General features: G+C 50.7%; 4 protein-coding genes across 4 annotated transcripts; 2 read left to right on the top strand and 2 right to left on the bottom strand.

The window, feature by feature from the left end:
• Nucleotides 1-512: 512 nt before the first annotated feature.
• On the bottom strand, nt 513-2,129 carry SAPIO_CDS1458 (uncharacterized protein; the record flags this gene model as incomplete). Its single annotated transcript, XM_016784729.1, has 4 exons — nt 513-1,293; nt 1,373-1,487; nt 1,731-1,854; nt 1,944-2,129. The coding sequence occupies 4 exons, from the start codon at nt 2,127-2,129 to the stop codon at nt 513-515; spliced, it is 1,206 nt and encodes a 401-aa protein (XP_016645486.1).
• Nucleotides 2,130-2,761: 632 nt separating this feature from the next.
• On the top strand, nt 2,762-3,981 carry SAPIO_CDS1457 (uncharacterized protein; the record flags this gene model as incomplete). The annotated part of the gene is made up of 3 exons (XM_016784728.1): nt 2,762-3,007; nt 3,077-3,834; nt 3,906-3,981. 3 exons carry the CDS (start codon nt 2,762-2,764, stop codon nt 3,979-3,981), a joined length of 1,080 nt encoding a protein of 359 aa, XP_016645485.1.
• Nucleotides 3,982-5,277: 1,296 nt separating this feature from the next.
• SAPIO_CDS1456 (uncharacterized protein) lies at nt 5,278-6,695 on the top strand (the record flags this gene model as incomplete). Its single annotated transcript, XM_016784727.1, has 2 exons — nt 5,278-5,473; nt 5,977-6,695. 2 exons carry the CDS (start codon nt 5,278-5,280, stop codon nt 6,693-6,695), a joined length of 915 nt encoding a protein of 304 aa, XP_016645484.1.
• Nucleotides 6,696-6,984: 289 nt separating this feature from the next.
• Nucleotides 6,985-10,392, bottom strand: SAPIO_CDS1455 (ABC multidrug transporter; the record flags this gene model as incomplete). The annotated part of the gene is made up of 7 exons (XM_016784726.1): nt 6,985-7,192; nt 7,255-8,565; nt 8,636-8,762; nt 8,835-9,194; nt 9,261-9,423; nt 9,511-10,223; nt 10,284-10,392. The coding sequence occupies 7 exons, from the start codon at nt 10,390-10,392 to the stop codon at nt 6,985-6,987; spliced, it is 2,991 nt and encodes a 996-aa protein (XP_016645483.1).
• Nucleotides 10,393-11,967: the final 1,575 nt, after the last annotated feature.

Raw genomic sequence — 11,967 nt, 5'->3', positions numbered from 1 at the left:
TTCACAGTTTTACAATGGAACGAGGCGCTGTATTTGCCGTCAAGACTTCTCTCTTCCATAGATTTAATGACCGTCATATACGGGGGATTAAACTTCTGTAGCATCAAAAACCAAGATTATGTGCCAAACCTTTGAGCAATATTCATCACAAGTTGTTAATCGTCAAATATGGAGGGTCCGCGGAGCTACTTTTGTTAGAAAGGACAAATACAACTCGGTCCATACTAGACATGTTCACTCGATCAGGTAGACAAGATGAATTGCCCGGGGCCGAGTTCCTTGATCATGGCTTCGCATTAAATCATGACGCTCCACAGTCCGCACAACAAATTCAAGAGGCCGGACCTAGAGGATGGACTAGACACTAATCCACGTGAACTAATTAACACCGCTGCATCAAGACATTAGAACATAAAATCTAGGACCGAACTACGCGCACCATAGATCGTTCAAGCCAACAAGTTCAGCCCAACTGCGCAGCCCAAAGGCACTTTGCCTGGGCACTTTCAGCCTCACTCCTTAAGTCTCCCCTCAACACACGCCCCAGGAACCCCAGGAACCCTCCAGACGTTAACTAGCTGAAGCCCAGCAGCCTCCAACATTTTTCCGAAACCGTCCTCCGTCCTCTCCTTCCCGCCCATAGTCATGACTGCCTGATCAAGCACAGCCGAAGCAAAGTCCGCTTCCCCGACCCGAGAGGGCAAAACCATCTCACAAATAAGGACCCTAGAGTCCTTCGACATGGCCCCGGCAAGGTTCTTTAATATCTCGATGCCAACCTCGTCGGAATAGTCGTGAAGGATCATGCGCATAAAGTACGACTTCGCCCCCTTGATCGGCTGTTCGGTCATGAAATCATGCGGTACGAGCTGGACGTCAGCGGGGAGCACGGCGTTGGCCTTGGCCATCTCGATGACGTCCGGGCGATCTTGTAGCGCGCAGTTCTTAGGCGTCAGTTCCGGGTGAGTGGTTAAAATTTTGTTGAGCACGACGCCGTGGCCACCGCCGACGTCCACTAACTCGACGACGCCCTTCTCGTTCTCCTCGGGCGTGTTCTTGAGGGTGCTGAAGTCGAAGTGGCCTACAACGGGGATAGCCACGTCGATTCCGGCCATGCCGGTCTGGAAGGCCTGAATTCTCTCTGGATCCTGGGCCATAATAGCCCATACTGGCGTGCCTTCTTGGTTATGGGTCCGCGTGTAAGGGTTTCGGAGAGGGTCGTTTGGTTCGTGGAGGCCGTACTTTAGGAGGTATTCGTCAAAGCTGTGCATGTTTCGGAACCACTCGTCGTACCTGGCGGGAACATGAGAAGGCATTCAGTCAAGGTCTGTTTCTGATTAGATGGGTTATGTATGCGGCCGTTGCTGCTTACATGGCGAGGAACAAGTGGCCTGGAGAAGGATTCGCCGTGATGTAGGCTTGAGAGAATTTAGTGTGTTTATAATCGCCGCCATCTGGCCGGGTCTGGTCGAGAAAGCCGGCGGCAACTTATCGAAAACGGCGATGTTAGTGACAACAAGTCCAATCCTCCCCTTCCCAATGGATTGGTAGGGGAGTGGCTTGAGCCATGCGAGAAACACGGAAAGGGTTATCATTTACCTAGGACACGCCCCATGCGCTCTACGGTTATCCTCATTTCGCGTTAGAGTGTAGGTTTCAATGCAATTGACTTTTTCTCTTTGAAAAAAAAAAAAAAAAAAAAAAAAAAAAAAAAAGGATTGGCAACACACCGAGTAAAGAATCTTGGACGCCGGTGGCCTTGGAGAGATCTTCAAGTGATATACTTCCCTCCGATGGAATCGCGTCAAGAACCTTGTGCTTCATAAAGCTGCGGATCCCAATTAATTCGGCCATCTGTACGCATCCCCTCCCAGAACACCGTCCGATCAGCCCAAATCCCGAGAGCAGCTCATATCCGAGAGATAAATGAATTCTTAACAAACATTTAAGCCGTGGTAGTTGGGAGCTTGGTCGGGGGTAATCAGAGCTCGGCTGAGCTGTCTCGCCTTCGCGATAAGCTGGACGCGGGACATGTAGCCCTCTAGATCTGGGGCGGTGCTGTAGGCCTGGGCAGCCGTCGAGAGGTCAGCCACGAGGGCTTGAACCTCTTCGGGTGTAGGGAGAGACATTTCGACCGTTAGAGCGAGATACGAGGCGATAGGGCGAGAGATTAATTACAAGGTGAAGCAGCGTCTCGGGAAGTAAGGTGGAGAGGTTGTGGGAGGACGGAGGAAAGCTCCGCACGAGCTCAAGCTGTTGCCCTCGGACTTCATCAAGCGCCCGAAGTTGAAAAGGACTCCACCAGTTTAGTTCGCCCTCCACGGCTCTCGCCCCAATCCTTGTCTAACCCCTCAGCACGCTATCCCGAACTGGGGACGCCAACGACTCTAGAACACGGGACAGCCAACCGACGTTCGTTTTATGAGGCCACTTGGAGAGGAATCAGCTCCTTACGTAACACTATTGATTCTTCATGGCTTGAAGAGTTGAGCGCATTGATGGCTGGATCCAGGCCCATGGTTCGTTGTCGGACAACGTGTGGCTCAGCCTCAAAAGTGCGCACTCACCACGTTTCCTCCTGCCAGGTTGCTTTTTCCAATGTGACAATCTGCAGATCACCAGCATTGCAGACAGGGCAGGGGGTAATCCTAATCACAACCTACTTCGATCTACCCGTTGGTCGCCCTACCAAAAAACAAAAACCCCTTCCTGGTATTAATTACAGCCCGACTCTCTATCCGTCGTATCCCAGTTTCCGAAGATGCCGTCGCCGTCAGCACACGCGGAGGAGGAAAGAAGTCCACGAGAAACCGACGCCGAGGCCGAAGCCGCGACTGCGGACATCGAGCCTGATTACAGCCAAGACGACGAGGGATTTTCGGAATCGACATCGAGCAGCTACGTGACTTCCATCGCATCCGATATTCGAAGAGGCGTAATAGAGAATGGACGGGTCTACGCGGCCTACGGAATCCACAAGTCGTGGACCCCGGTCGACGAGGCAGAGGTACGCATTTCCTCCTGAACACGAAATAATTGCGTGAGGATATCCTGTTCAACTCCTGCTTGCGCGCAGATGGATCGAAACGAATTGCAGCACTGTAAATTCATGCTCCTCATGAACGACGAACTCTACCTCGCCCCCATCACCCCCGACCCCCAAAAAATCCTCGACATCGGCACGGGCACTGGAATCTGGGCCATGGACATGGCCGACAAATTCCCCGCCGCCACCGTCATCGGCTTTGACATCGCCCCCGTGCAGCCGTCCTTCGTGCCGCCGAACCTCCACTTCGAAGTCGACGACGCCGAGGCCGATTGGCTCTGGGAGCAAAACAGCTTCGACTTCATCCACGGGCGCGAACTGATCCTCGCTATCCGCGATTGGCCCCGTCTTATAGCGCAGGCCTACGCGGCGCTTAAACCGGGGGGATATCTTCAGCTGGCGGGATCGTATCCGGAGTTTCGTTCCGACGATGATACCTTGCCGGCGGATCTTGCATATGTTGAGCTGGGGCAGATCTATTTTGAAATGTCTGAGAAAGTTGGCGTCTCGGGGCGGGATTTGCTCGAGTGGAAGCAACAGCTTATAGACGCGGGATTCGTCGACGTCGTGGAGAAGATGTACAAGATTCCGACGAACCCTTGGCCCAAGGATCCGAGGCTAAAGAAAGTTGGCGCTTTCGAGCTGTTGCATTTCCGGGAGACGATTTCGAATGTTTTTGCCAGGGGGTATACGGAGATTCTTGGTGGGGATCCGGTGTATCTTGAGGTGTTGCTTGCGAGGGCGAGGCAGGAGGTGCTTGATCGAAATATGCACAGCTACGTTCCCTAGTAAGTGGGATCTTCTTTTCCTTTTAAAATGACTGTAGGCCTCAGTTAGACTGACCTCTTGTCCTTGTCAGTTTTGTGGTTTATGGACGAAAACCAGAAGACAGCCACGTCCACGAGCAAGCTGAACCCCTGCAGCCCACGGCCTAATGCGGTTTTCCGTTAGATTGAATTTTGTTATTAAATTGCCGGTTTTTGAATTACAGTTTGACATGGAACAAGCGGCTGGCGTTATGGTGGTCGTTGTGCTCTTTTGGGACAAATTTATGCTCAGCAATGGTCGTTAGGCGGTCTAATGTATTATATGTGCTGGCAATAACGAATCTGGTTTTTTTTTCCTTTTTCAGATTCCCTGGTCTGGCACATTGTTACGCTAGCTTAAATTTTCACCGAGCGGCAAAACGCGAAGAAGGTGGTGTCAAATAGCTCAGGGAGGAGTTCACCGAAAATAGCTCGAAAACGGCCATCTCGTACTTGCTCCTAGCTAGATAGGGCTGAGTATCCCAGCTACCCGACCGGTTGTGTACAGTTTGTTATGTATTTTCCAGAGTAACGTGGTGGTAGCCCACGTCTCATACCGATCGTAGCCCACAACCCTGAACTTCTTCTTCAAGTTGGGCTTGTCAACGGAGCCGCACGTTCAACATTGGCAGCAGATAGAGAAATGATGGCAAGTTGAGCGGCATCGACCTGCTTGGTCGTCGCAAAGCCCGTCCGTCGCAAAGTCAAGAGTCGCTCTGACTCGGCCAGCGCATCTCTTCGACGAGGTCATCTGGTCAAAGAACACCCAGGCGCCCGTAGCGGACGCTGGCAATTCCGAACAAGGGCCACATGGAATAGGAACATGTTCTTCCAGGTCCCCAAGGCGGAAGACTTCTCGTTTTCTCTCTCTCTCTCTTTTTATTTTTATTTTTATTTTTTTATTTTTATTTTATTTTTATTTTATTTTAATTTTATTTTATTTTTTTATTTTTTTTCTTATTTATTTTTTTATTTTTTTTATTTTTTATTTTTTTGTTTTATTTTTTTTAAGGAAGGTTCTTTGCAGCTTTCCCCTAGGAATGTCCAAGAGAGGTGGTGGACGGTCGAGACGACAAAACTAGATAACCCTGGTCGACTTTTCCCAGAAAGGGTTAAGCGAGACTTAATCTTGAAAAGTAACAGCCAATCACCGGCTAAGATCTTCTCCACCCTCGGCCGGTAGAGACGGCAATTTGAATTTGTGCAAAGCCGACATGATTCCATTCAAACCTCTCAGCCGAGGTCTCAAATAAGTACGTCTTGCGTCCGCTTTCCTCCATTGCTGCATCGCGGCCAGCCTTGTTTCCGACCACGTTTGCGGCCATGTCTCGAACATCTCGTGTATGCTTAGTTCTGAGCAAGCATTCACCAAGGGTTGGCTCAAGGGGTCCCATTCAGTTTGGAGCGCAAAGAACCCCTGTCAGAATGGCATCTTCGTTTCGCGTGGTGCAGCACACTGTTAACGGTTGCCATACGAGAGACCATATTGCGGCAACTGTAAACGGCGACGCCGACATCCCAAAACTCGCGGTGAAGCAGTACATCCCTCTGGACAACCCCAACCCGAAACCGGGCGACGTCACAATTCTTGCGGCTCACGCCAATGGCTTCCCAAAAGCAAGTAAAATAACGTGGAGTTGAGGATGATAATTACTAACTAGTTTGGCAGGAAATGTATGAGCCTTTGTGGGAAGAACTTGGCAAACGGGTAGGTAAAGCTGGCGTCCGTATCCGATCGATCTGGATAGCGGACATTTGGAACCAAGGTCAATCTGGCGTCTTAAACGAAAAGATACTCGGGAATGACCGTGAGTAGCCATCCCCTTCTCAAGACGGTTCGGGGTATAATAATTAGGCTCTAGCGAGTTGGTCTGACCACGCGAGGGATTTGATGAACCTGATCAACCAGAAGCAAGACTTCATACCGCACCCAATCGTTGGAATCGGCCATAGCATGGGTGGCAATCAACTGTGAGGAGTTCATCTATCACCAATCTCCCGCGATCTTCCACGCCCACTGACGTGGTAGTAGATCTCTCTTGTCTCTCGCGCATCCCCGTCTACTAAGGTCTCTTGTCCTCCTTGATCCCGTCATACAAGTCCCAAACGCCAGCGTTCCTCCAGCTATCTCATCTACTCCCCGTCGCGACATCTGGCCGTCAAGGGAGGCGGCCGCTAAACAGTTCAAGGGAAGCAAGTTCTTCCACGCATGGGACCCCCGGGTTCTTGACCGATGGATTGAGTATGGTCTCCGCGAAGTTCCAACGGAGCTCTACCCTACAGATGGCGCGGAGAACGGAGACGATAAGCGCGTCACACTCACAACCTCGAAGCACCAAGAATTATTTACTTTCCTTCGGCCCACATATCGGGGCGTCCCAGCAGAACAATACCTCGACAAGGACCCAATCGCGGACGAGGAATATCCAGGATATCCATTTTACCGCCCCGAACCGCTGCAAGTGTTCCGCCGCCTGCCCGAGCTACGCCCCAGTGTTCTATACGTCTTCGGGGAGAAGTCGGAACTGTCGACACCGGAGCTTCGCGAGAAGAAGATGGAGAGGACGGGAACGGGAGTTGGGGGTAGTGGTGGCGCTGCTGCCGGTCGGGTGAAGGAGGTGGTTCTTGACTGTGGCCATCTCGTAGCTATGGAGAGAGTCGCGGAATGTGCGGATGCGATTGCGGCGTTTCTTGGAGATGAGATGAAGCGATGGGCGCAAGAGAAGAAAGAATTCGAAGAGTATTGGAACAGAAAGACTCGACGAGAACAGACGACGATAGATGAGCAATGGGCCGAGCAGGTAAACCCCAACCGCCGGCCCGCTGGAAACACGAAGCTTTGACGAGGTAAAGTCGATAGTGCTTAGATGTATGATGCAATAAATTAAGACACGATCAACTTTTGAACTATTTGTTAGAAGGTAGCTGAAAATGAGCAGAATTGGGAGAGCGTTGGTAAGCTGGGATGTACTTTCTGCTGAGTTACGGAGACTTCCAAGCCTAGTTGACGCAGAGGCAAAGCTAATAGAAAGTGCAAAATTGTTTCTTGTTATCGGACACTATACTATTTCCGAAACTCCCTCGAGACCTTAGTTAACTCTAAACTCGGGAAATGGAAACTAGCCGGGTTTGTCACTGAGATAGGCCCCGTTGAAATAACGCTGATCGTGATACAACATCCTTCGCGTCGCCGTAGTCGACCAGAACACCATTCTCCAAAATCGCAATCTTATCGTATCTCGCAGCGGCATCCAATCTGTGGAGAACAGAGATGACAGTGTGTCCCCGCAACTTGTCAAGCAACAGAGTCTCCAATTTTACCTCGGTCTCATCGTCCAAACTTGGTATTAGAAACAAAAGTTAGCAAGCTGCATTCTCGTTCGACACTGATTGTTGACTTACCTGCTGGTTGCTTCATCCAACAATACAATTTTGCTGACGTTCGGGTTCACGGTTTTCTCCCCGATGAGCTTGCATATGGCTAACACTTGACCCTCGCCCTTGGACAGGTTAAGTTCATCACACTTCATGTCAAGGCCGCCTAGGTTGTTAACGCGATCCCAGAGCCCGCATCCGGCAAGGGTGTCGACAAGTTGATCATCCGTACATTGGTGTTGCGGGTCAAGCTGTTGTCGTAGCGTTGTCGGCTCAAGATCATCAAATGCATCTTGGGAAATGGTGTAAAGCCTACTTCGTAACTCTGTGAGCGGAATCTTCGATATGTCAACTCCATCAATCGAGATAACACCAATCGGCATCTCAACCATTCTCAGCAAGGCGAGCATCATGGTGGATTTTCCGGATCCTGTCCGTCCGCAAACCGCGACGCGAGTCCCTGGAGGAATATCTAGATTTAAACCACGAATATTCCACACTGGCGAGTTCGAATCAACGCTATAGGTACACCAAGTGTTCTCGAAACTGATCGACCCCTTCGATGGCCAGTTATCGGGAAGTGGCTGGTGATGATCCACGGCCATCGACACGTCCTTTTCTCGTGGAGTATCCCTCTCGAAAGAGGCTATTCTGGCAATAGCTCCAAGAGATGTCTCAAGCGATGTCCACGACACGATAAAATTGGTTAAAGTTTCGCCCAAGGTAGTGGCATTCAAGAACGCGACGCCAACCGCGCCGGCGGCGATCTTGTCCTTCAGACCCACGGAAATACCCGCGATCACGACAGCAAGGCCTGCCACGGTCAGATTGAGCACGAGCTGCAGCCATCTCTGGACCATGTATAAAAGGTAGAACGGCTCCTGCGATCGGTCAAGCTTCTCGAAGAACTTGGCTCTCATCGAGTCCAACCAGTTATTCGCACGAACCATGGCGAGTCCCGAGCAGGTCTCGCCAAACTTGGTGTGGAGATCGGCTTTCCACTCCAGGTCCATTAGACGGAGTTGCTTTGATGTCCTTAGGTAGACCCTTTGAATGGCGTACAAAACGGCGAGCAGGGGACCGAGAACTGCGAGTGCTTGGTTGGCCACGATGGCGATCAGGATCACTTGAATTAGACCGACAAACATCTCGGAACACGTATTTAGCAGATCGATCGGCAGCATACTGTCGACGAACATGAGATCCTGGTTAAAGCGATTTATAAGGCTTCCAGAATCTTGGCCGCTCATGAAGGCGAACGGAGCATTCAATGCCGTTTTGAGAAGATCTGCGTGCAATGACGTTGCCGAGGCCGGGACGATACGGAGCATGAGATGTCTGAATCGTTACAATCCGATGATTAGTGCCGGCTTCGGTATAACACGATAGGGCTAGGGCAATATCTTACGCAACCCAGAGCGATATGGTAACAAGAGGGAGGATGACGAGCATCCCATATATACCCAGCCAGTACTGAATGCTGTGCGTTGTATCGTTCGATGAAGATGCAGCCGACCACCAGCTTACCCAAACATCTTTGGCACGTTAGTTGGCCACGTTTTGCATAGTCTCGTAGGAGAGAAGGACGTAGCAGTTCTTTCACCTACCAGGGAACTTGAGTGTTATGGCAAAAGCCGCCGCGAACAGCATGAATATAGCCGCATTTCCGAAACCCATGGCCCGAAAGTAGCGCATGTAGACCTCTCTGTCTCTCACCGGAGAACTAAGCGATGGGACTATCTCCGCGTCGTCCGCGCCTTCGCTTGCTCGCTTGACTTCTGCGGCGTTTGTGGCGTCACTTTCCTTCTTTACATCTGTGGAGGGTCCACAGGCTTCAGGGGCTTCGGAGGTTTCATCATTGACATCGTCGTCAAGGTCGTCCGGAAGTTGCTGGACTTCCCGAACAATCCGATGACCATTTACATCGGTAATCTCGAGAATAACATCGGCTAAGCGGGCGATTTGGCCTATATAAACGGGGTGTGTGAGGCAATAGTGCTCCTAAGGTCGCAGGATAACGCGCGAATACTCACTATTGTGGGTCGAGTAAATTGCCGTTGTACCAAGCTTCCGCAAAAGCCCATTCTTGCCCAACAGCTCCAAGGAAATGTGATCTCGAGTCGCGCGATCTAGCGCACTAAATACGTCGTCAAGAAGCAGTAGCGGTTTGCGAGAGGCCACAGCTCGAGCCAGGGCCTAAGTTAACGGTCGGTATTAGTAGAATAGTACTGAATGTGAGACTTATTCGAGAGATCCATGATCGAAGGGGCGACTAGCACTCACTATCCTCTGCCGTTGGCCTCCGCTGAGCCTCACTCCACCACTTCCAACTGTGCCGGTTCTGTAATCGTTCAGGCTGGCAATATCTTTAAGCGAGCATGCCTCGTGGACCCGAGTCTGCCAGTCTGGCTCCTGTTCCGAAGAGTATTGGACCCAATTACATTCGGCGGATACATTCTCCAGCCATGGGATTTGGGAGCAAAATGCAACACCGTCAAGTTTCTGGACTTGCAGCTCTCCGCCCAGCTGCTCGGCTTCGCCCGCAATCGACTTGAGCAAGAGCGACTTACCGGTTCCCACGCGTCCGACGATAGCAACATGCTGCCCTTTCTTCACCGTCAAATTGACATTTTCAAGAATCGGTGTATCTTGAGTCCAGGCTAGGGAAACGTTCGTCATTGATACCGCTAAGTCTGATTCTAGAGATCCTGAGAGAGCGGCCGTGTTGGCACTTTTCTCGTCGGGGTCGGGTAACGTCTGCCTTGGATCAGACCTCTCGGGGGTCGAAAGGAATTGCCGGATCCTCTTGAAACAGCCATAAGCCGCGCCGAGCGAGGGCATTGCCTGGAAAATGTGAATAAGTGGAGATCCGAGAAGTGCGACTAAAACGAGCGACGAGAACATCCTCGTGGCGTCGATATCCGCATTACTACCTCCATAAGCGGCAATATAGGTTGCGAATATGAGAAAAGGCGAAAGAGTAAAGGTAGCGTAAGCTAGAGACAACGACAGGAGTTAGAAACAGAAAGCTATCCCGGAGATGATCCAAAACATACATAGAAGAACAGTGGCGGCCAGTAATCGGCGGAAGATCCTGGCCGCGTGGATCTCGGAGGTTCTTAGAGTCTTGATAATATTGCCGATCCGTGCCTCAGCAGCCGCCATCTTGACGGGCTTGAGAGAATTGAGAAGGCGGCTCGTAGCCTCGATCCTCTTTTGCATGGCACCGAGCCAAGTTTGCTGCTGGCGGCTCAAAGACTTTGCAATGAAGAAGGAGGATATGCCACACACTATCGTCTTTATTAGCGCTGCTAGAGATTGAAGGATGGAGTGGAATATTTGAGCGGGCAGTCCATCGTAGAATAAAGGTTTTTCTTTTTCGCCTACCAATTGCGAGTCCAACCATGGACAATGCAGACAATCCCACCATTCTCTGGAGTAGATATGCCGCCACCGCTGTCTCAACAAGTCCTGCCCACATCTCATGGGCGTAGGCAAGTCCGTTTGAAATTCTCTGTACATCCGATATCATAAGGGTCATGGCCTTGGACTCGATGCTTGTATCCTCAGGGAGTCGAAGGACCTTTTCGAAGATGGTGACGATGAGACCCCCCCTGAGAATTGAGACGAATCGATATGTTTGGTACCAGTACCATCCAGTAGAAATCTAGAATAAGTTCAATGTCAGTTCATGTCTTTTATATTCGAAAATGAGGGCACTCGATGAGCGTATTATAACAGGATAAGTGGGAAATAAATTCTCACCGCGTGCCCGCCGTAGACAAATATACAAGCTCCTATTAACCCATAACCGACATCCTTGGATATAGAAGAAGGTGATTCCAGATACCCCAGGACTGCAGAAACTAGAAAAAACTGGGAAAAGGTGAAAGCGACCACCACAAGTCTCGGAATGATCGGAGTTAATGCCTTCCAGCCCGCAGATCGTAGGGTGAGCAGTATGAGATCATTGGGGCTTTTCTCGTCAGAGTCTGGGATCGTATCTGTTAGCACCCCCAAGCACTTGTGGAAAATCAAACTTGACTGTATAAGGCGGGAGAAAATCTATACCAAATTGATGAGACAGGATGCGCTTAAACACGGATCGCAACTCCTCGCTATACATAGCGCTGTCTATCGGCCCAAGGTCGGACGGCTGAAAGGATCTGGAATATCCTCTCCGGAAAAGCGTGGTGAGCCATAGGAAGAAAGATTTGCTAATGGGGCCAGCGGTGGTCTCGAGCGAGTCACTCTTGGTGAGGTTGATAAAGGATGAAGTCTTATTCCGACTTTCAAGGCAGAACAGAGCCAGCTGAACGAAGCAGTCAACGGCGAAAGTTGCGCCGAGAGCAACTTCATCCAGGAGCCAGAATGTTCGGGCCTTTGCGATCGAGAACAAAACGACGAGGAAGAGGTAAGCGAGAATCAGCGAGGAAGGGCACCGAGACCTTTTATTCTCATAATACACGAGCCCACACAGGAATACGGAGGCAGCTAGCGATAGGGCTCCTGCGGCGACGGAGAGGGGCGTACTTGTTTGAAGGAGCTGCTGTTCCATAAGAATCGCTACCTGAAGCGCAACATGAAGGCCGGCGGTGATCTTGTTGTAATAGCCAGGTCAGTAACGACGAGTATCAGTATAATCGAGAAAGATCTATGAGCGACGGGTCATGTCTTGCATTGTGAAGTTTGGGGGCCGGTCAAAAGCTCTTCTGCCATACCAGTTTCATAACACTAAGC

This window comes from Scedosporium apiospermum (genome assembly GCF_000732125.1).
Source record: "Scedosporium apiospermum strain IHEM 14462 chromosome Unknown SEQ_SAPIO_0066, whole genome shotgun sequence".
NCBI classification, from domain to species: domain Eukaryota; kingdom Fungi; phylum Ascomycota; class Sordariomycetes; order Microascales; family Microascaceae; genus Scedosporium; species Scedosporium apiospermum.
This window is presented reverse-complemented; position numbering and strand designations above follow the sequence as displayed.